At 37.0% G+C, this 22,416-nt stretch overlaps 3 protein-coding genes across 9 annotated transcripts; 2 read left to right on the forward strand and 1 right to left on the reverse strand.

Annotated features, from left to right (window-relative positions):
* Positions 1–2,318: 2,318 nt before the first annotated feature.
* slc5a6b (solute carrier family 5 member 6) lies at positions 2,319–10,596 on the reverse strand. Of its 7 annotated transcripts, none has more exons than XM_079458081.1 (17): positions 10,459–10,596; positions 8,567–8,692; positions 7,298–7,716; positions 7,009–7,074; positions 6,859–6,910; positions 6,701–6,768; positions 6,467–6,621; positions 5,867–6,007; positions 5,655–5,775; positions 5,493–5,581; positions 4,405–4,514; positions 4,188–4,258; positions 3,712–3,798; positions 3,327–3,511; positions 3,135–3,241; positions 2,850–2,959; positions 2,319–2,771 (listed from the first exon to the last, which is right to left on the reverse strand). In XM_079458081.1, the coding sequence occupies exons 3-17, from the start codon at positions 7,643–7,645 to the stop codon at positions 2,661–2,663; spliced, it is 1,821 nt and encodes a 606-aa protein (XP_079314207.1). In that variant the 5' UTR covers positions 7,646–7,716; positions 8,567–8,692; positions 10,459–10,596; the 3' UTR covers positions 2,319–2,660. The 7 variants fall into 7 exon arrangements, with proteins under 7 accessions (XP_079314207.1, XP_079314209.1, XP_079314210.1 ...); XM_079458083.1 differs by having other exon boundaries at positions 6,701–6,762; positions 10,459–10,556; XM_079458084.1 differs by lacking the exon at positions 10,459–10,596 and adding an exon at positions 9,974–10,065 and having other exon boundaries at positions 6,701–6,762.
* Positions 10,597–12,124: 1,528 nt separating this feature from the next.
* On the forward strand, positions 12,125–14,027 carry fam167aa (family with sequence similarity 167 member Aa). Its single transcript, XM_079459356.1, has 4 exons — positions 12,125–12,183; positions 12,561–12,988; positions 13,123–13,329; positions 13,605–14,027. The coding sequence occupies exons 2-4, from the start codon at positions 12,605–12,607 to the stop codon at positions 13,614–13,616; spliced, it is 603 nt and encodes a 200-aa protein (XP_079315482.1). The 5' UTR covers positions 12,125–12,183; positions 12,561–12,604; the 3' UTR covers positions 13,617–14,027.
* Positions 14,028–14,705: 678 nt separating this feature from the next.
* On the forward strand, positions 14,706–17,285 carry LOC306895375 (ras-related protein Rab-39A). Its single transcript, XM_079458594.1, has 2 exons — positions 14,706–15,090; positions 15,809–17,285. Exons 1-2 carry the CDS (start codon positions 14,876–14,878, stop codon positions 16,230–16,232), a joined length of 639 nt encoding a protein of 212 aa, XP_079314720.1. The 5' UTR covers positions 14,706–14,875; the 3' UTR covers positions 16,233–17,285.
* Positions 17,286–22,416: the final 5,131 nt, after the last annotated feature.

Consider the following 22,416-nt stretch of genomic DNA (forward strand, 5'->3'; position numbering starts at 1 on the left):
ACTCGCCAATCGAGTCTCAACGTGGGAAGCTTTTTAAGCAGTACTTAAGGAATATGAACCTTTCTTGGACGGTTAAGAATCACCGGTGGAATGAATATACTGTATGAGAAAGTGGTTAATGCTGTTTTAGGATTCAGTGTTAGGTTCCTGTTAGTCAGCAAATCTGTCAACGTTCCAGAATTACCTTCCACCAGACTCTACAGTAGTTTTTTTGCATATCAGTAAAATCTATATTTTTGGGAAACAACCATCGAGGAAACAAACTCTGTTAACAGCATTCATCCATCTCCCTAAACAAACAAGAGAACAACATACCATAGTTGTTCAAAAGAAGTGCTCAAAATAATACAGACTCCTTTTTCACATCCTTAACATTTTTATATTTTTCTTATTCTACCTAAAACTTTTTAAGTCAGAATTGAATTGTATGATGGGTGAAAACTCATCTCGTGTTTTTTCCCTCGTTTGTGTTTTAATAGTTTTGCTGTCACTTTTTGGACCTCAAAGTCATTGCAGGTTCAATGTCACTTTTCTTATATGTGTGTAAAGTGTTTATGTAAAAATAATGATATAAAAGATCTGCCACCGATACAAACATGTCTATAAATGTATACGCAGATGTCACATTTGACCGTTACGGACACACCTGAAATGGTCAATATTTCAGTTCCTCTTGTAACTTAAGAATACAAATGTATGCGTTTTCCAAGATTCAACAACATTGTGAAGCCTGGTTAACTGCAGATATGTGAAAGTTTTGTTTTGTTTTTATATATACTGTACCTGTCTTAACTTAAAATGACAGGAATTGAAAGTATTAGAAAGAATTTTGCTTTGTCATCAAGTTTAGTTCTGCACAAAAGCACATGACATTTGATATTATTTATAGTCAATCATTCAGAGTCAGCTTTGGCCGGCCAATATGGGAACCGCTTCACATATGGTTGAAATAACGTAGCACACTGAAGTTTGTAATGTATAAAATGAATAATACAGTATCGGCACTTAAAACGACACAAAAACAAAGGATTGAAGGTAATGGTTTCAATAGCATCCAAAAAAACATGATTGGGGCATCCACACCACCCTAGATACTCTTGTATTTTAGCTGATAAATGAGGTCTCTTTAGGGTATTTCTGAAGGCTTATCCATGCAAAACATACTGCTGTAAAACATACATTTCCAATGCAAATCCACAGCGATGATGATGACGACATTAATTTCAATAAAAGGTGGCAAATGAAAGGCTCTTTGTGTTGTATGTTTATTCTCGTTTAGGCTGAAGGTGGTGGTTGAATAGAAATCCATGACTGTTATGAATGTTATTCATGTTATGAAGAGCCCAATTGTGGCTCTTTCTGGTGCTTGACCTGAAAGCGCTGTCATACGCTATTGTGTAACATTAGATTATATGGGCTATTCAGTGAATCCCAGACAGAAACAATCAGCTTTCTATATTTCGATATATATATATATATATATATAATATCACACTGAATTTCAACGGACAATTTAAAAAGCAAGGTGTAAATAAAACATCTGTCAAATACTGTAAACCGAGAAAAACACAGTGGTCAAATTTATATGGGATGAATGAGTCCTGCTGTACACTATAGGGTCTAATAATGTGTTGTTAATTTGAGTATTACACTCTATATATAAACGGTTGGTAAGAACCACACGATGTGTCATTTCTTTTGTTATTTTCAAGTCAACTTTAATTGAAGGGACAACACTTCACATTGTGTGTTACACAAGCAATGTGATTAGATTTAACACATCCTTTTTCTGAGTGTATGCATTGTAAACTACACTGTAAAAGTATTTTTGACTATAGACGGTTTCATCGGATGCGCACGCCTGGCCTGAAGTTAACTTCCGGTCTGTGTTTAGTTAGAAAACACTTTTTAGCCGGAGGTCTACCGCATGTTATGTTTAGCCCACATCACGTTTGTTGATGTTGTTGCCGCTGAAACAGTCTTCAGGGTCTTACTGTAACTGTAAACTAAGTTGAGAACTGTTAAAGTAATAAACTTAACTGAAAAAGAGGTGTAAAGGGCAAACGTATAGGGAAAGGCAATGTAAGTCACTTCGGATAAAAGCGTCTGCCAAATGCATAAATGTAAATGATTGAAATTGTCCTACCTGTGCAATTAAAGGCCTGAATAACAACCCTGTTAAACACTACAACAAAATTCTGCTTCATTGAGACATCAAATGAAAGATTTTTACAATAACAAAGTAAAAACCAACTGTGCGTATCCCGAAATGACCATATTTAACCTATTTTCTTTAAGATAAAGATCACTGAGAGCAGTCGTGAATGATGCACGTATGCCTTTATTGAAAAAGTGAAAAATCATCATCTCAGATTCATCCATTACAGGCATCTGGTGTATGTTCGAAAAAAAAATGATTTCTTTTGTTTTATATACGGCAGCTACAAATACAAAAGCATACACCATGAAACGCACGTACAGCATAATATGAACATTTACAACAGACACATACGGTTTCCTATAAATTAGCAAAATATTACAGATTGACTGAAAATATACACATCCCTGTTATTTATAACATCATTTAATTACAAAATATCTACAAGATCTATATTGTTAGTTTACAGAATAATCTGAATACTGCTGTGACATGCATTGTACTAGACTGAAGTCTCGTGCTCCACACACGGCGTCGGGTGTGACGGGAGAAACGTTTCTCTCTCTTCCGCTGGAGCACTTTCCTCCTTTACGTTGCCGTTAACTTCCTTATTCTGCTGGAAGCAGTTTTGCAATGATAAACCTCACAAAGCAACAATGCATTTCATAGTAAATCCTTTATACGATCTTACCCTGAGCTCAGGAGACGAACTACAGCAAACGCTGGGCTTCGAAAGATTTTGAAGATTTTTCACCACAGGATAAACTGTGCCGGAGGTGATGTCATTTGGTTTGGTCGGACCTTGCAATCGAAACATAACATTTTACCGCGCTAATAATGCGAGTTATTACGCATCACCAACTGCATGTGACAAATTGAGTCGAAAGGGACATTTCACCCCAAAATGAAATGTGCTTAAATGTATATTGTGTCCAGTGTCTCATTATGAATAAACACAATCAAGCTCTTACTGTACCTGTCATGAAGCTAAAAATGAGTCCAATGAGAACCACGGTAGAGGAGTTGACCGCACTGTACCACATGTATGACAGAGAATAGAGCCCATGTAGCCCTAAACGTCCACTAAAAATATATATATTTATACCTTAGATGTTTTCTCTTAACACATACAACATTACACCACACGTTGGTCGAGTATAACCATCACCTGCTTTTATTATGGGCAGAGTCTATGGTGGCTGTCAAAGCTGTGATGTTGTCAGAAACATCTGGCCTGGTGTTAGTAAAGTTGAGAAGGTAAACCTCTACAGGGATGGAAATCTGAGCCAAAAATCCACCAATGCCAATCCAGAAGGCCATGACCAGACCTGCAGCGAGTCCTATTAGAGCTCCCTGGAGTCAGAAGTGAAAGTTTAGTAATATTTAAACACATGGTTACACATTATAACCAGATACAGATCTGCAAATGTGTCTGTAAACACAGCTGCTGGACTGAAGTACAGATATAGCAGATATAAAGAGCAGCGTGTCTCCGCTGACCATCAAATAACCAGTGATGTTGATATAAGATGCAAATAGATCTATATACTCACAATGCTGTTAGCACACGGGAAGAAGATTCCAAGACAGAAGAGACCCAACAGCGGCCCTCCGACCATCCCAAAGATACTGAGAGCTGCCTTTTTAAAATACAATAGACATACATGTATCAATCTATATACCCATCTCTCTATTAATCCATTTTTATAGTTTTGTTTTTAGTTTTAGTGTATCTACTAATACTTTGAACCTTTATTTTTAGATTTTGATATTGCTACGTTACATTTTTTTATTACTTTCCAATATATATGTTATTTCACATTTTATTTATCTATCAATATCAATTGCATCTATCTCTACAACCTCCAAACTTCAGTCTCACATGTTTAAAACTTTCAAGCGTTTATAAACTTTACTACCAGGCCAGGCTTCCTCAAACCAACATCAAAGCTTGTCTAAAAACTTTACTATTTAGTATTATATACAGTCACAGACAGAACAAATACAAAGCAAAAGCTGACATGCTTACCTGTAGAACAGAACTGTTCATCAAATGGACAACATAAGACACAGCAAGACATATAATCCCATATGACAAAGCTGGATGAGAATATAATCAGATATTATAAAACATGCTTACTGGAAGGATTAATTTGATGTAATTGAATCAGAACATCAGATATGAGAAACTAGACATTCTAATGTGAGAATATGTATGGAAATAAATAGACATGATGTTGTCTCACCCAGAATCTTAGATAGCAGAGTGGCTCTTGACTCGCTCATGGAGTAATGAGGTTTAATCAGATCAACCATGGTCACAGTGGTCAGCGAATTAAACGCTGAGGAGATTGTGCTGTGGTAACACAACATTACTGCATGATTTATGTTGACATTTCATTCTTACAGGTAAATTAAGTAGATTTAATTGAGCATAAACTTAAAGCAACAGATTTTTTTTGTTTAGATTTAACACTTTTGCTACTCTGACCATGTTTGTGCATCTAGTATAAAGCGTAGAAAAACATTTTTTAAAACCTTAAATACTGTGTTTTCTTGATTTCAATTACAAAGCAACATTGACAATTTTATTTTCAAAAAACATGTTTTTTTTAAGATTTATTGTGTAAGTTAGCTGTATTTTTTGAGTTATTATGTCTTAAAACAGAACAAACCAACTGCAGTTTGATAAAAAAATATTTTTTATATATGTTAAAAACAGAGTTCTCATTTTGAAACCAAACTCTTCATATATATATATATATTATATATATATATAAATATATATAGATGACAAATCTTTGCTAATTATCTTTGTGAAATCACATTTATAAAATACACATTATATTTATAAATGTATCATTCATGAACCTCATGTTACATTGACATCGGAACGCCACATAAGGGATATTTGGCATCCTCCCATTATTATGAGCACCCGATCTTATTAGATCCTAATAACGTAACTAAAACGTAAAAAAATGACTATTGGAGGATAATAGTAATAACATTTGGGGAGGAGGGTGTCAAAATGCTAAATATCACAATCGTCCTAGAAATGCATGCGTATTTTTGTCTATTCAGTTTGGGGTTAAATATGACATGTTCTTAAATGCCTTATTAGATTCACAAAGCTTGTTTCTTAATTTAAAATAGCCATGGTTTTATTACAGCAAAAGTGTAGTAACCATGGTGTATTCATTACCATTTGTATAATCAGTTTTACTGGTAAACCATAGCTGAGCTAGGTTTACAGTAGCAACACCATGACAAATTTGTGGTAACCATGTGTTGCTTTTTAAGTTATGGTTAATTTTTAAGGGGTGGATGATACCTTAGAGACGCGCTGAACAAACATGCCACGAACAATCCCGGCAGCCCAGGAAAGTCTTGCAACATGTCCATAACAAAGTAAAGTACCATCTGTGACATGGAAAAACAAAATTAGTCTAGAAAAACATTTTGTGGTCTAGCGCTCGGTATTAGTTCAGCTAACCTGGTCTTTAGACTTGACGTAAGGGTTCGATTCATCGCCGTAACACGCATACATGACCAGTCCCATTAAACAACTGAGAGTTAAACCCACCTGAAGACAGGGAAACACCATATAGCACGACCTGCAAGAGAAACATCATATACTGTCACAACCTTTCTTTCAAAGATCACCTGAGACTCTTTAGGTCAGTAGTTTGGTGAAGTGATGCTTACATGACAGCTTCTCTCTCCGTGCGAGTACTGAGGTACCGCTGGACCTGCGCCTGATTCACACCATACAGAGAGAGCATCAGAAACACTCCTCCGACCCCTAACGTCCAAAACGTGTGTCTCACCGTCGGGTCTGGGTTGAGACTGAATCAACAGACGAATGGATCCATTAACAGTAAACATTTTGTGAAGATGTTTTTTAAGAAATCACTGCAAAATGTTTGGTTTATATGGATAGTTAGTTCACCTAAAAATAAAACATTTATTCAGCCTAATTTATATCTCGGTATTTTGAGAAACGTCTCAGTGGTTTTGTGTTGTTTGGTTCTCAACGTTTATTGCAATATCTTGTCTTGAGTAGAAAAACTATATGTGGAATCAATTGAATTCTCAAAACGACAATGTTTCAAGGATAACAGGATATTCTATCAGAAAAAAGGGTTTTCATTCATCAGATACTGACTGAACAATGTTGTCTCTATATGCCAACTCGAGCATTTTGATGTTGATTTTAATGAAAGATAACCAAACGTAATTTGCGTGAAAAATAATGTTAACTGATCAGAATTTGCATTAAGCAAGTCGGCTTCGAAGTGAACATACTCGATCCCTGAGATGCGGCCGCCCTCTCTGACTTTAACCCAGACTTCAGACAGACCACCAGCCTGCTGTATGCCCACGATGATGACGGCCAGCTGACCGGTGAACATCACCACTGTCTGAAAAACATCCGTCCAGACCACCGCCTTCAGTCCACCCTGACAAACAACAACTCAATTTCACAATCTACTCTGCACATGACTGGCATTATAACACTGCACATGACTGTTGTCTTACTAGTGCTGTATATAGAGTGCACACTGATCCAGTGGCCAAAACTGCTCCCCATAAATTAAATCCTGTAACTAGAGACAACCAGAGTGAGAATTTCATTGTGGGTATTGTGTTTAAGTCACGTTAGCAATGCATTTTTTTCATAGTTACTGTAATGTCACCTGCATTCAGCGCAAGAGCGGGGGTGTAGATACCAACACCCATATAAATGACCTGCAGAGCCACAAACAAACTGTTCCAAACACGTAATGTGATAAATATGGTAGTGTGGACACTTTTTTCATGATAGAGAACAAACAGGCGACGCTTACCATCTGAAAAATAAATGTGACTGTACCACATATACGGACGGCTTTACTGAAACGCAGCTCCAAATACTGTGAATGAGAATCGAACATCAATGACAAACGTTTGGTAAAATGATCTGAAGTGCCATATTTGCATATATTTGTATATGTAGATGCTACATTGGGCCGCTCCAGACAGATTGCCGCCTTGGGCCTGTTGTTTACGGTGCACATTTCATTCGCTGTCTAGTTTTACAGTTTATGTTTTGCAATTATAATATAATGCAAATATAATACTCAAAGAGCAATGTACCTGGTAGGCACTGGTAAGGTGAAGTCTGTAGAACACAGGGATGAAAATGTGTGCTGGTATCAAGAGACCCAGAATATAAGAGCAGCCTATAAACCAGTACTGCGTGCCGTTGGTGAAGACCTCAGCCGGCGTGCCAATGATGGCCACGGCCGACTGGAAGGTGGCCATGAGAGACAGAGAGAGAGGCAGGCACTTCATCTTCCTATCAGCGAACAGGAGCTCCTGCGTGGTCCTCTGACGCCCTCCGGTGAAGGCGTAGTACAGCCCGATGGTCATAGAGGCTATCAGCAGCAAAGCAAATATGACATAATCCACAGTACCGAAGTACTTGTGTCCTGTGGGATCCATACAGACACTCCAGGCGTGAAGATGATATTAGAGAAAGATCATAGCCGTCCGTCTGGACTTCTAATGACAACCTGAAACATCGCATGACGCACGGGTTACGTGAACGTTGCTGCCATATCAAGTTATTATAATGTGTTTGTGTATTCATAGAGCACTGTAGTAATCGCAACACAAAGGTCGTGGGTTTCAGTCTCAGGGAACACACAAACTGATGAGAAAAATGCATCAATGTAAATTTGATTGAAACACAAACATCCCACTCCTGTCAACACAATAGTTTTTAGAGGGTCTTGTTCAATGGACAATACGCAGTAAAGAGCTTCCAAGTGAAACCAAACATATGGCATGTTTACAAAACAAGCTACATAAATGTATAACAAGCTCCAAATTTTATTGAATAATCCTTTATAGACTTTGATCAAAATGTATAACTTCTATCTGTTCCTCTCACATAAAATCACTGAGTAATACTTTAGTAGTTACTCTATTTTACATTATATATGTATATAGATGTAGTTTTTAAACCATATAGTAACCTATAGTGATTATTAAAGTTATTTATAGCTAGTACAAAATACTGGAGTGAACATTTACAAAGTGTAGCAATAAATATAACATACTTGAGTTTACTACAGTAGTTTGTCCTGTTGAAACACACTTATACTATAATAAAACCATGGTTCATTTTCCTAAGACTTATATTAGACTGCAAAGCAGTTCAGGGTTAACAGTCCTGGCACGTGTTTACAAAAACACTTCCGACACTAGATTCAACTTTACCCTAAATCTATGCTATGATTTTGAAATGTTTACTTCCTTGTTTTAATAAAGGCGCGCGCCTCGCTACAATGTATCCGTTCACGATCAACTGAAAGCAACAAGCAGACACACGTGTGTTTATTATTGTTGTTGTTTTCTTACCTAACAAGAATCAAGCAGATTTCTGTAAGAGCTTCATGCGTTCCGTGCATGTCATCCCGGTGCAGACCGCAGATAGCGAGAGTCGCTGACAGTGTCGTTGTCGTTATGGTTCAGATATCATCACATCTGAAGGTTACAGAGCTAATTTCATTCAGCCCAAACCTCCAGTTTCACTACGCATCTCCCTAATAGCGACTATTGCGTTGATTATACCCACATTAAACATTATAAACCTCTATTTTCTCAATATCTTTCTTCATATCTGCTATTAAGTTATCTTAACGGCAAGTATGACGCAATTGTAATATGCAGACATGATACAACTACAACCACGTGGATGAAACGTGCTCTTAAAACAGGGATTTACCTGACTGTGTTAACCGTGTGCAGTGATGAAGCGCACGAGTTAGCGGATTAGCCGGCTGCGTTAATTGCGCGCAACGATGAGTCGAAAAAAACACGCTGTTTTCATTTCAGCTTCCGATGTAGACGTTGTCACTACAGCGCGATGATTTTATAAATGATTTAAAATGATAGAGAGCTGAATGAACGTCTGAAATCAGTCACTTGTTCACACACACTCGTTATTTCCTATATGGTGAATCGCATAAAATCCAGACAGTGTAAATATGATGACGTCCTTTATGGTCAATGAAGTGAGGGGCTGCAGCCAAAGACGCGGCGCGGCGCGCATGAAGATTATATTACTGTAACAGCAGTTTAATTATACAATCTAAATCGGGAATCTGTTAAAATACATAAAAAAGAATCCAACATTCTCATGAATTATGCTATTTAAAGATGATCGCTCTTTTATTTATAGCCCGGAATAAACCTAAAAACACAGCAGAAAGTACCAAGACTTAATGGCGTTTTTTGGTCTAGTTGCTTTTCAGAGTGATCTTTTTTGCGTTCAGTAAATTCAAAGCTTTGTTTTAGATTTTTGTTACATGGTGTAAATGTACGGTTCAATAAGGACATTGAAGTGAAAACATAGTTTACAAAAACAACATTAATGGTGGGCATCTTGAGACAAAACAATCGCACTAAAAGATTTTAAGATAAATCAGAGCAAATTGTCTTCGATTAAGACATCTAACATTTCAATTAGTCTGACTCGGCTTAAACCCTGTCTAGGACACCGCACTATTGTCAATAAACCACCTAATGTGCATGTTGGTGACATCTTTAAATCCCATACCTGTAAAAGTAAAGCGTCCTTTTTAAGCGTAGTGAATATTTGAATATCTGAAATATGTCTTAATGGTTAAAGGAACTGTTGTAGAAGTAAGTGTATGACCCTATTCTCAAGCTTTAAAAGGAAACAAAGCATTACTCCGTGTATTTTTCAAGTGTCGTGAAGGCATACGTTCGGGTTTGGTGAAAGAACATACAAATTATTCTCACCATGTGGGCTTCTAAACATACATTTCCTCCGAGTTTTCCAAGACCTTTCGTAGAAAATAGCAACAATTTGTGTGCCGTGACCCGAGTCCGCCACTAGAGGGAAGAGCGCGCTCATTTTTGAATGAGCGGATCCGCGAGCAGAGGCGGTTGTGGCTAGAAGGGATATAACTTCGGCCGGAAGTTGTGCAAAACCTCGCCATAAAATGACATTAGCTTACGCCTACACTTACCCCAACCCTAAAATTATAATAATACAAAAATAGTTATAGACTATTGTCAGCGAGACAATAATGACGCGCTATTGAAGTGCGCATGCCCAGTGATGAAGCTGTATCCCTTTTAGCCATAACCGAGAGGCTGGCAGCGCAAATTGGTTTTACAAATACTCGCACGAGGCTAAAAGAAAACAAGAAGCTACATAAAGGTGTCTGTTGGGAAACAGTTTCAAAAACAAATATATAACAGGAAACTTGCTTACTACACACCAGTCCAACATCAAAACAGCCACTGACACCAAATCGTAAAGCATGCGGTTTAGGTGACCCAGAATCAAAGGGGTAGATGTAATACCGACGACAAACATTTATTGGTGACATGACAGTGAATTTAAATAGACGGGCAACTTCATCCTCCTCGTTACGCGATGCGTCTTTCGGTGCGGAAGTACGCAGTGACATCATCGACTGTTCGACCAATCATAGGCGTTGTGTACGCGACGCTACAGACGCGCTCGGTGTTGTATAGGAGGCTTGACCGTCAGCATCTGAGTGCGTCTTGGTTAAGGTAGGCATTTCATCAGAATACATAAACAATATAAATATGCACTGTTTGCTGAGTTTAAGAGAGTTCATCTTTGATATTAAGGCTTTTCTTTAACCTTAATAATTGTCGTTACATTTGGCAGACGCTTTTATCCAAAACGACTTACAAGTAGAGCATATAAACATTTATAGTTAATTATCTATGAATATTAAACTACACATAAACGTTTATTTTTGCTATTTTGGTTTGGGTGAGATAAAGTAATCTGCGTAACAACATTTTTATATTTTATAGGTTATGCTGTAACTGTCTATAAATCTAATATAAAGCTACTTCATCGGTCTTCCTCTAATAAAATAGGCCTATCGGAAGATAACAGGGCATCACATGAGCTTTTTCCCATTTCTGCAGTATAGTATGTATGCTGTGCACAGTATGCTCATGTGTTACACATTTTTTATTAGCCTGCAATAAACGAAAACGTTATATAAGCACAAAATAAATAATAATTCAATAAATATTTTTTAAATAATTTTACATGTGCAACGTAATGATAATACTATAGCATACTGCTTGTAATGTTAATGAATGGCAATATTGTTTCATATACTAAGTAAAACTGTGGAATATTCATCAGTAAGTTATTTCCTCCAGACATCTCTCAATATTACTATTGTTATAACACATGTGAGTCATGAGTCGGTTTATTATCCTCCAGTTCAGCATTTGAATGCACGACCATCTTCGCATGCTTTTAATAATCTGAGAGGCGTATGCATTTTATATATCAGTGTTCAATACATGCACATTTTGATGCAACCTTTTTGTCGTTGCTGTATAGGTAGTTGCATGTAACATTGTTAAAAAGAAAATGCACCAAACATGTTGATGAGATTTCCTCATCTTACAACATAGTTGTAAATGTTTTGGCATCATGGCAGCGTTCAACACAGTGATGCAGTGGTTATTCATTTCCTCCTTTACATTTCCCACAGTTTAGTTAGTCAACAGTCGTTCATCCAAGCACTGTTCCCTCAGACAATGAATAAGATTCACACATCCTCATGGAAAGTGAGCACAGAACCTGGAGAATTTCACGAGTTTTTCATCGGTGTGTTTCATGATGATGGGAGTGTTGCTGAGATCTGTACTGGTCTCAAAGGGTTCCCAGTTTAGCCGTCAACTTCCATGTCCTAGTTTCCTCAGTCCAGAAGCTGACCAATATTACATGTAAACAACGATTTCTTATTATTTAAATAATAGCCTGTTTAACATTTCTAGATATCAAATTGAATAAATATGATTTTAAATAGATATTTAATATTTATAAATTTGACAGGTTAAGAAATCTATTTTTCATGTAAAATACTTCCTCCGATGTTTACTAAGCAAGGACAACTGTAAGAAAGATATTTTTAGGTTCACCAGAAGTGTAAACAATGTGACAGGTGTGCTTTCAAAACATTCCTCTGTTTACTTGATTATCCGGACAAGCCAAACGGACCATCACATGTGTTTGGAGGCGGACCTTATGAAAACACACAAGATAAAAACATCCTGATGTTAAAGTTCTCATACATGTGGCTCACTGATATTCAGTTTATTGTGAAATCATATACGAAACATGATTCACACACATTATCTACAATGAGTTCTAAGGTTGAAAAGTCCCATTTCATTTCTTTGTTTTCTCTGCATATATTACAGACAAAGATTAGTGTTTCACATTTTAGACGAGTGAACTTTGAGTCAGGTTTAGCACATTGAAGCTCAGTAATAAATTGAGGCCATTTAACACGATGTAATATTTGCATTTCTGGTACAGATGCCGCAACATTAAACGTCCACAAGAATGCTCAACCAGAAAAAATGAACTGGAAATCTGATGTTTCTGAAAGTTTTTCTTCGACCCCCTCAATGGAGCCTATGGCAGCTAACACCTCAGAAAACCCAGAATGCATTGCAGCATGTAAGGACGACCACCTCTCCAGTCTGAAGTCTTTGACCGAGAAGCTCAAACTTGAGACCAAAAAGTCATCTCAGCTTGACTGGAGAGCCCAGCTAGAGGCCATGCTGACCACTAGCCACGCAATCTCGTCCAGTGAAGCAGAGAAACGCAGAAGCTCACATCCTTTCAGATGGTCAAAGCTGTCGATGAGCTCTGGTGTGTTTAATGAAGCGAGACAGCCCGGAGAGCGCATGATGGGATTTAAAAGTATAGATCAAGCGCTGGAGTGGTTCAGAAAAGAGCTGGTGAGTTGTGTTTTTTTAACTAGTTCTGACTCCTTTGGTTTGTAATGTCAAGAAATGGTGTACTGTCCCTTTAAGACAAATTTAAGATGATGTATAAATGACCTGCTTTGGTTTCTCTGTTTCTTCTCTCACAGACAGAGATGCGTTTGCACGACCAGCAGCTGGCGCTCCAGCTAATGCGACTGCGCAGCGACATCAACAACCTGAGAATCGTGCAGACGTGCAACCAGCATCGCATTATGCTGAACGATGTCACGTTCGAGCTTGAAAAGCGAGATGATATGTCGGGTTTGTGTGACGTCCCTATGTCTCCTGGATTAGGCCTCTACACGCCACTCAAGGTCATTGGGGTCACCAAGATGAACATTAATTCTCGACGTTTCTCCCTGTGTTAGCAACCGTGTGTGTTTATGCCGCATGTCTTATACAGAATATATTTGACTATTTAACTTATATTTTCAGAACATATCTTCCCGTGAGATGAAGATCACAACTCATTGTGCTTGTGTAATGTTATTTCAGGGTTAACAGGATATTTAGCATGAAAAAACAAGGCTGGGTCTTGAGTTCATTTTTCTGTAATTGATGGATGGTAAAAAGTGTCTTTATATGGCAGGTGGTTCTATGACAAGAAGACTTGGTGGCAACAGCTGTAATGGAAAGTCGTCACACAAGATGAGCGAGTTATTCAATTTTGCTCTCGACGTGAGACCAGGAAACTATCAAGTTAATAGGATCAACGTGTTTCAGGAAATCTCAATGTAATGTCACTGTCTTTGCCAAGATTTTGTTATTTACCTTTAACGCTTCCTACGGTTTGGAACTGCACAAACTGTGAGGGGTAAAGATCACGCAACAGACCTGCTGAATGAAGCTACGGTGATACAGATACGACACAGACCGGTTAAAAGAAGACCGACGGGATGGGCATCAAAAGTTTTTTATTCAAAAAAATTGTCTATAGGAGAAGGTACAGAATGCATTTGCAAGAAGGATTATGAACCATCCGCGCTCTACCATTAAAAGCTTTACAAATTTCATTTTGCAGTTTGTTTTATTCCAGTAAGATTTAATGGTACTTCATTGGTTCCCATTATAAACAATAAATCCATCACACTTTCTGTGTTGAAATTATCAAGGATAAAATGTTTGCAACGAGAAGGCTTAAGAAATAATATGAACAGATGTAAATCAAGCTGAACACAATCTACAGAAGTGTTAAGTGTACACACAGGTTTTGAGTTTAAATGTTTGTAACCTGTTTGTCGTAGTTTAAGAGAATTTTTAAGAAGTGTGCCCAACAGTTCAAACCGGTTTTCCTTCAGAAGAATAACGTTTTTTATTCTGATCATGTAGATCAATGCGTTCACAAATCATGCGTTCACAAATACTATTTTATAATAAAATAGTTGAATAACAATTTCAGTTTTTATTATGATATTAATAAATAAAAATGCCCACAACACCAGCAAGCACCCCTTCAATGATCTTTAAATAATCCAAAAATAAAGATAGGCCTATGACATTTTATATCAAAATGTATTATTGATATTTAGCCACATTAGATCTAATGTCACGTGTAATTCAACAGTTTAGTATGATATGTTTTATAATATAATGTAATAATTGATCCAGTCTGACCTATCAAACGTCAAACAGGTCTGTGTGTCAATACACAACAATGAAGAAAGACTTCAGTGGTGTTTGTATGCTAGTGGCACAATCTCACATGGGTTATTGTTCTATGGGTGTGTTTCCAACATTTCTTTGCAAACCTGCTCCTGTTTTTTAACCAGTTTGTTCAGTCAGTGCACGGGAAGGTGTATAGATGTTTAAACTCTTATAGTGAGTCTGAGACTTAAGTTCTGTGTGTGAACTGACGTCACAATGGAAGTGCCCTGGAACTTTAGATTCGGGATAGTTATTCTGGGAGACTCGGCAGTGGGTAAATCGTCTCTTCTGCATCGCTTTACTGAAGGAACGTTCGATGATTCCCGACAGTCTCCTCTCGGCATTGATTTCAAGGTTTATAATATGCACTTTGACCCTGATGTTGTCATCAAGCTGTTGTTGTGGGATACTGCCGGTCAGGAGAGATTCAGGTGAGTTTTCCAAAAGCAAAGTCAACAAATGTTGTCATGTTATTATTGTTGTACTTAGTTATGCCACTCAGAAGTGCAGATTTTAGATGGGACAGTGAATAGACTGCTGTACAAGCCTAAAAATCACCGGGGCTAGTTGTCACAAGATTTTTATCTTGTTTATTTCTTATATCTGGAGAGTAAATAAAAGTGGTTTGCATGTTTGTTTCTTTATATAATATATAAGTTGTGGATTTCAATATTGTAAATACACTTTTGATTAGTTTATTTTGGATACATTCTGAACATTTCTGTACAGTATATTTCCCTTCACATTTTACCCTTAACAAGTTAGGTCAACTTTTAAATTTGACTTAGTTTATTGAAAAACTTGTTTTTTAAAGTTGAACCAACTATCGTTTTACAGCGTGAATTATTCATGAGCTATTCAATATTTCTAAATACAATTTTGTTGTGAAAAACATTTCATTTCATTACTCTTTTACATTAGGTAGTATTTCAAACAAAAGCATTCTTCCAAACGTTGTGTCTGGACCACTGTGACAACTTACCCCATAGGGTGGGAGTGACCATGTGATTGTTTTTCACTTGAGGAAAACGTGTGACAACTAGCCCCTGTCATCTTTAGAGTTGCCATGGTCTTTTTCAAAGAAATCTAAGCAAGCAAATAAATGTGAAATATTAAAATACATGACTTGGACCATTTCGTCGGCTGCAGGTCCATCTGTAAGTCTTACATGAGGAACTCTGTGGGTTGCATTCTGATGTTTGACATCTCACAGCGACAGACGTTCGATCGGGTGGGCAAATGGCACCGGGAGGTCCTGGACTATGTGAAACCGAACCCCATGTTCTTTTTGCTGGTGGGTCATAAAAGTGACATGGCTGTAGGACGTCAAGTCAAGAAGAGCGAAGGAGAGGCTCTGTCTAAAAAACTCAACATGATCGCATATCTCGAAGTGTCCACGAAAGAAAATATTAATGTGAGTGAAGCTTTCGAGACACTGACCAGAGGCATACATAATCTTCTCCGGCAAGGCAAAATAGTCACCCGAGACAACTGGCAGGGGTTAACCATCGGGGCAACCGTCGATAAAGAGCCACTAGTGGCCAAAAAGTCCAAATGCTGCAACTTTGGATGAGAACTTCATGGATCAAGACACGTTTTATTCCACAGTACATCTGAACATGAACAAGTATTGAACAGCATGCCTTTAAAGATAAAAGCACTTCCATCACATGTGAAGTCTTAAAGGCAAGGCCAGCTAATGGCTGTCTAGAGACACAGAAACGTTTGCACAGAATGTATTTTTCACTTGCACATGAAAATAAATTATTTGGGAACCAAAATGACTCTTTTTAAGCAATGGGAAACTTCTTTTTGGCATCTTTATGTGTAGATGTCCATTTGTTTACTTGCCAAAACTGAAGAAATAACTAAAATCGACGTTATATCAACATTCTGCCAATGGTTTTCTGTTCTGTAAGGGAAACTCATATACAGACTGCAGAATACAAGACATTATTTTGATTGTAAATTAAAAATAAAGCAAGCCGTGTTTGGGAAAGTATAGCACCACTTACAGGTCATGACTCACATTGTCTTAGACTTCCAAAAATGAAACCGTTTTATTTCAGTCACATTTTATTGTATTAAATGACAAATGTAAGCATTTACTTTCGTGTGTCCATCTGTATCTTGTTAATCTGTGGAATCTGTCCAATATGTATACGGTTTATATCATTTCCATTAACAAAACCTTGGATGTTGCATAAATGTTTAACAGAACAAAAATAGATTTGAACTCAGCATGTTGCGTATCTAATATGGAACACAAAATGTGAACATCTGGCAAGATCCCTAAATCACAAACAGACGAAAATGGGAAATACAATTAAAGAAGATCTCACCGAGAAACAGTTGGACAATGGATTCTATAACTTTAACCATGAAAATCACAAATAATAAATGAGTAACAAAATAATCGCTGCTTTTACCCTGATCTGCCGGGTGATGTTTGTCTAGTAAAATAGAGTTAAAGGGTCAGACTGAACCATATATAACAATATTATAGTAAATAAATAAAAACAAATAAAATGACACGTACGGTTCATGACTGGTTTAATGTCATGAACAGTTTTTTTACTTAATTTCAATAATGCGATTATTCGACCTGCCTCATATTTCACGTTGTAAATAAAAGTAATAAAAAAGCTTTTTGCTGGTGATTATTGAAGAGCATCCTTATGAAATCACACGAGACGACAGAAAACAACCACAGCAGCAGCATCTAATTTCCAAATCACATAAATAAACATACAAAAATATGTTAATATATCTTAATACTGTTCAAAGCATCAACTATGACACAACCATGCAAAGTAACACAGACATAGTTTGTTGTTCTAATATTATCGCGGTCTTCCCTTATATCTCATTCTTTATTTCTTTCAATATAAAACACAGACAAATGTTCATATCAAATATACAGCCAAATTGAAACAGTCAGATATCTAGAGCATAACACACATTTTCATTTTCCATACAGGTTTGGACAACACATCACATAGAATTTTCAAAAATAAACGTATACCTTGTTTTCATTAGTCTGTTTTAACATTCAAACGAACTGGATAACATTAATACAATCCATAGATCCAATGGAAGAAAAACTATAATCAGTTTAACAAGTATAAAATATCTTTCTCTAAAAACAAACTACAAAACGGTTCAAGCACAAACTTTAGAATATTAACTCTGACACTAACTTTCAAGGAAGATAATATCCTTACCAACACGTTGATGGGTCAAATATAATAACCAGGTATTTTTCCCACTTACATTTTTTTTCATTTTACCTAGGCTTACCCTCTACAGCATCACCATCAGATAGTTTATAGCAAGATTATAGCAAAGTTAAATTTGGCGTCACAAAAATAAACCTCTTGTCCTCAAAGTCCCCATGTCCCAATTTGATGGTGAAAAAAATGAAATCTGATGTGTGAAAAATCACAGTTTAACAAACATAACAGGCTTCATTCATGTCTGATTCCAGATTTAAAACGACTTCGATTGTAGCACTAACATAATGTGCATGTAAATGCATGCTTACAATGTCTCCTACTGAACCTACACATTTCAACTTCACACAATTCCTGGAACCTTAACAAACAAACAAAGATGTGCGTCCCTGCATGTGATGTTCATTTTCAGTACAGACTGTTACACAAACACACAAAACATTCAGTTTCACATTCCACAAGGATGCATACAGTTTAGCAAATCTAGATTTCTCAAACACGTATAACAGAGAACTGTTTACACACCACACTTTGACCTTGGACAATTCAGAGCCCTGCTTGAACGGACGTGTTTGCACGAGGAACATAATGCCTTGAGATTTCACCTCCGTGAAAACAATCCACCGTAGTACCTGGATAACCGTTTGAGGCCTTTCAAGAGTTGAACACTTCAATATCCAAACAGAACAGCTCCGCTCAACGTTTTTGAAATATTACAAATACAACTGGCTCTGTACTCCACATTCATATGAAATCACTCTACAACTGTACGTCTTCATGCAATACAATATCAGATTTCTCACTTTTGTATCATATCATCATAGCGGGCAGACGACGATAAACTAAATATGTCCAAAAGTCTGAACGCTGCCCAATAGGAATTACAATCTACAATGCTCTTCAACATGCATTTGACCTTGTGCGGTGAACCTGTTTTTTGTCTCGTAAGTCACGATAAGCCATTCTTAATTATATATATATATATATATATCTTTACATTTGAGTTTAGGTAATCTAAATAATTTAAGGTGTCATATTTGTCCTCCAAGCCACTGATGGACATATGTGAAAAATTTATATGAGGGGTGACATTCTATCTAAAAGCATCTTTTAAATCAGTCAGAAGAAAAGACTATTTGTACTGTTTGGATACCAAAGATTATGTTCTTGTGTTTAACCTGTTCAATAGAAAACAATGTTCTGTCCCTGTGCTACATCGAGGGTAACACGTCTCATTTTAAAGTGTATTTCTGAAACACCGGCGGCCATCAGGCGTGATAACTGAGGTCTTTATAACATGCTGTAGGAGGCATTTTGTCTCTTGCTAAAACTACAAGTGAAAAACATTTGATTTACATTGTACACTGAATTTAGAGTTGTTCTGTCAATTGCACGACAAACTTATTCAACCAACGTAAAACAAATTGAATGAGCTAAAACCAAACATCTGTATCACCACAACAATCTCAAACCTTCTCTTAAAAGTTGTAGACAGTAAGTACAGTAGCGCTATGATATCGGAACAGTGTTGGTTTTACACGGCGTGACAGCATCAAACCACCATAGATGGTTGAGATAGTTTATTTGAGTTTTTTTTGTAATTGCATAGTCTGGAATCAACAGATGAATTTATAATTGAATACTTTTGTTGACCGATTGTAACCTGTTCTTCATGAAACCACGCAAACATGAACCTATTTACATATACAATTTTGTCTTTCAATTAATAAACACACTAATGCTCTCTTATTACAAAGAATAGATTCAGTATATACACAAAAAAAAAAACATTTACATACAAAACGTCGTTACTTGAGAAGATGAAACTTTGTGGCGGGTAAATGATCTCCCTCAAATATTTCAGTGCTAAGGAGAGTTTTTATTGAAAAAGAAATGAAAACATTTTAATTCTATGATAAAGTATTACACGGCTACCTACAACCTTCTATACATTTGTATGTCTCGTAATAATGTCTATGTTCATATCACATATACGCCCCTCCAAAAAAACCTAAACAAAAATATTCAGTTTCTGTACATTAAAAGAAAGTATTTATATCATACAGTATGTACAAGTCATTTGGGTTCTGTATACTTTTTTTGGATGAACGGTCTGATACAGTGATCAGGGTAAGGCTTTACAAGAACATCTATACATTTATACAAAACATGGTTCCGTTTTAGCACCTTAAAGATATTGAGCTTGGCAACGGTGAAGCTGTGCTGGACATCAAATAGACAAATAAACTCTTTTAGCCCTAAGATTTGCTTCCCGCAAAGCAATAAGGCCGATGTCTGGCATGGCTTCACCCCGTCTGTTAATGCAATGCAGCCACGCCCCCCCAGAACCGCAGCCAATCAAATGCTGGAATGTTTACGTCCCCAATCTGCCACGCGTTTATACTGTACGTACAGTTCCACTTACTGCATTGGCACAATTGAAAGAAAACAATATCAATACTGGCATTGTTGTTTGCTGAACTGGTTGCCTTGTGCGGTTAGAAAAAAACGTTGTAAGGCACCACAGGGTAAAATAAACCACGGGTGTGAAACGAAAGAACAATGGCAAACAAATGACATAGTGGTGATAACATCATAGCGGATACCACAAGGATCCTTCATGATGTCTGAACGTGACTTTTGAGAATCCCAGATAGTTATGTTTCCTTGTGATACGTTCAAATTCAATTAACATGTGCACGTCGATATTCTAGTTTAGTCTATTTTCTGTGCATATCAAGGAAGCCCTTGACTTTTCTAACAAAAGCGGATATTCCAGTTTGAGATATTCAAGTCTGTCAGAGAAAAACCAAATGCCTGAGTACAAAAAAACAACAACAACATGCAATAGAAATAAAACAAATTATTTTACCCAAAGGCTTCGAATGCGTCATTAAAAACTACATAGGATTAAAAATAACCTTTCGAGGTGTTTATATTTCACAACCCTAAGAGATTTATGAGGACTATAAATCTGTATTTATAACCATCAGAGCTTAATAAGCAGGAAAATCCGGTTGTAGAAAAATGAATCACAGTGTATTAGCACCTGGAGGCGGGAGAGCATTTACAACAGAGATGTTCATGCGTAAGATGGCAAATAAGATAGAAATCAAAACAAACACGATTTGGCAAAGCTGAACGTAATAAACCGAAGAGATGCAGGTTTCTCCAGCAAACAACAGTGGACCAGAACACTGCGATGAGCTGAAACAAAGCAAAACATGTAGGGAATCACATGAAGTGTGTTTAAAGTCCCAGTGAAATAAAAAATGACAATGCCTATTTTTTCATGAAATACTGCAGTGTTTATTGTAAATAGTTAATCAATGTGGGTCATTCTCTTTTTTTATTCTTGTGCCCTAGTAATCTTTAGTTAAAATCTGAATATGAATTTCCTTCCTGTAATCTCAAAAGACGTGACGGCTCGGGCGGAGCATCCGTTAACTCCTCCCCTTTAACTGCCTTCTGCTGCCAGTTCCATTTCAAAATGCAATGACTGTTTTTATACATCCAATCAAATCGTAGAGAAAGACGAAATCCACGCCCACTGTTTTCTCATTGGAAATTCGTTTCCACTCGGAAACGCGTCACAATATGGAAGTAAAAACGCTCTTCCGGTTCACAGGGACTTTAAGATCTCAGAATGACTGAAGACTATTCAGAGGAATGTGCACAAGAATACACATGGGAAAAGGGCCAGCAGCGATCAAGACGGAAGCCGAGTCAAGGGAGACTTCACATCTAGCCATCAAGCAACTTTATGAAAACGTCCGCCAATTACTGTTCAGTATTGCACCGAGATATATATGGACAGAAAAAAACAATCATTATATTTCTAAAGCTCTTTTCCCAACGTGGCAAGAACCTTTTCACCTGTTTGATGGACGATGGACACACCAAGACACCGATGCTGTACGTTTCAATAAAACGTTACGCATAAAACAGAGAAGAAATATATAACTTACTGCGAGATCTGAACCTGTTGGTTTGTTAAAAACTGAAACTCGAGCGTCCAAAACCTATTTAGTAAAAGTGATACAAAACACAAATTGATCAGCAAATGGCGGTTCGTCAGGTTTTTTGTTCTCTCCGTGTATAAATTTAACTTTGCCATAGAGAAAAGGAGCGAAATATTACATTTTGATGAAAGATTTTTTTCAAATGTTCTGAATAACATGCACCCATTCTTCTGAAACAAGACCACAATTGTTGTAAATAAGAGTTCAACCTAAGCTTAAAAATATAGAAATGTAGCACCAAAATAAATCAACATACAACATGTGTAGAAAATATAATTTCCTAGAAGCACCAAGAAGCAAAGAAGATTGCCTTGACAGGCAGCTGATCGCACCAATAGCAGAGAGAGGCGGGATTTGGCTTTGTTGTTTGTGTGAGCCCAGTGCGTCAAGGTATTGGCTGCAAAATCCACCTGCGGTGAGACTGTTGTGTTAATACGCTCAGGTCAAGATAACTTCCACTGGCAATAGCTTGTTGCACCTTTGAATAAAATAAAAAACTGAC

This window comes from Barbatula barbatula (genome assembly GCF_947034865.1).
Source record: "Barbatula barbatula genome assembly, chromosome: 6".
In the NCBI taxonomy this organism is placed as follows: Eukaryota; Metazoa; Chordata; class Actinopteri; order Cypriniformes; family Nemacheilidae; genus Barbatula; species Barbatula barbatula.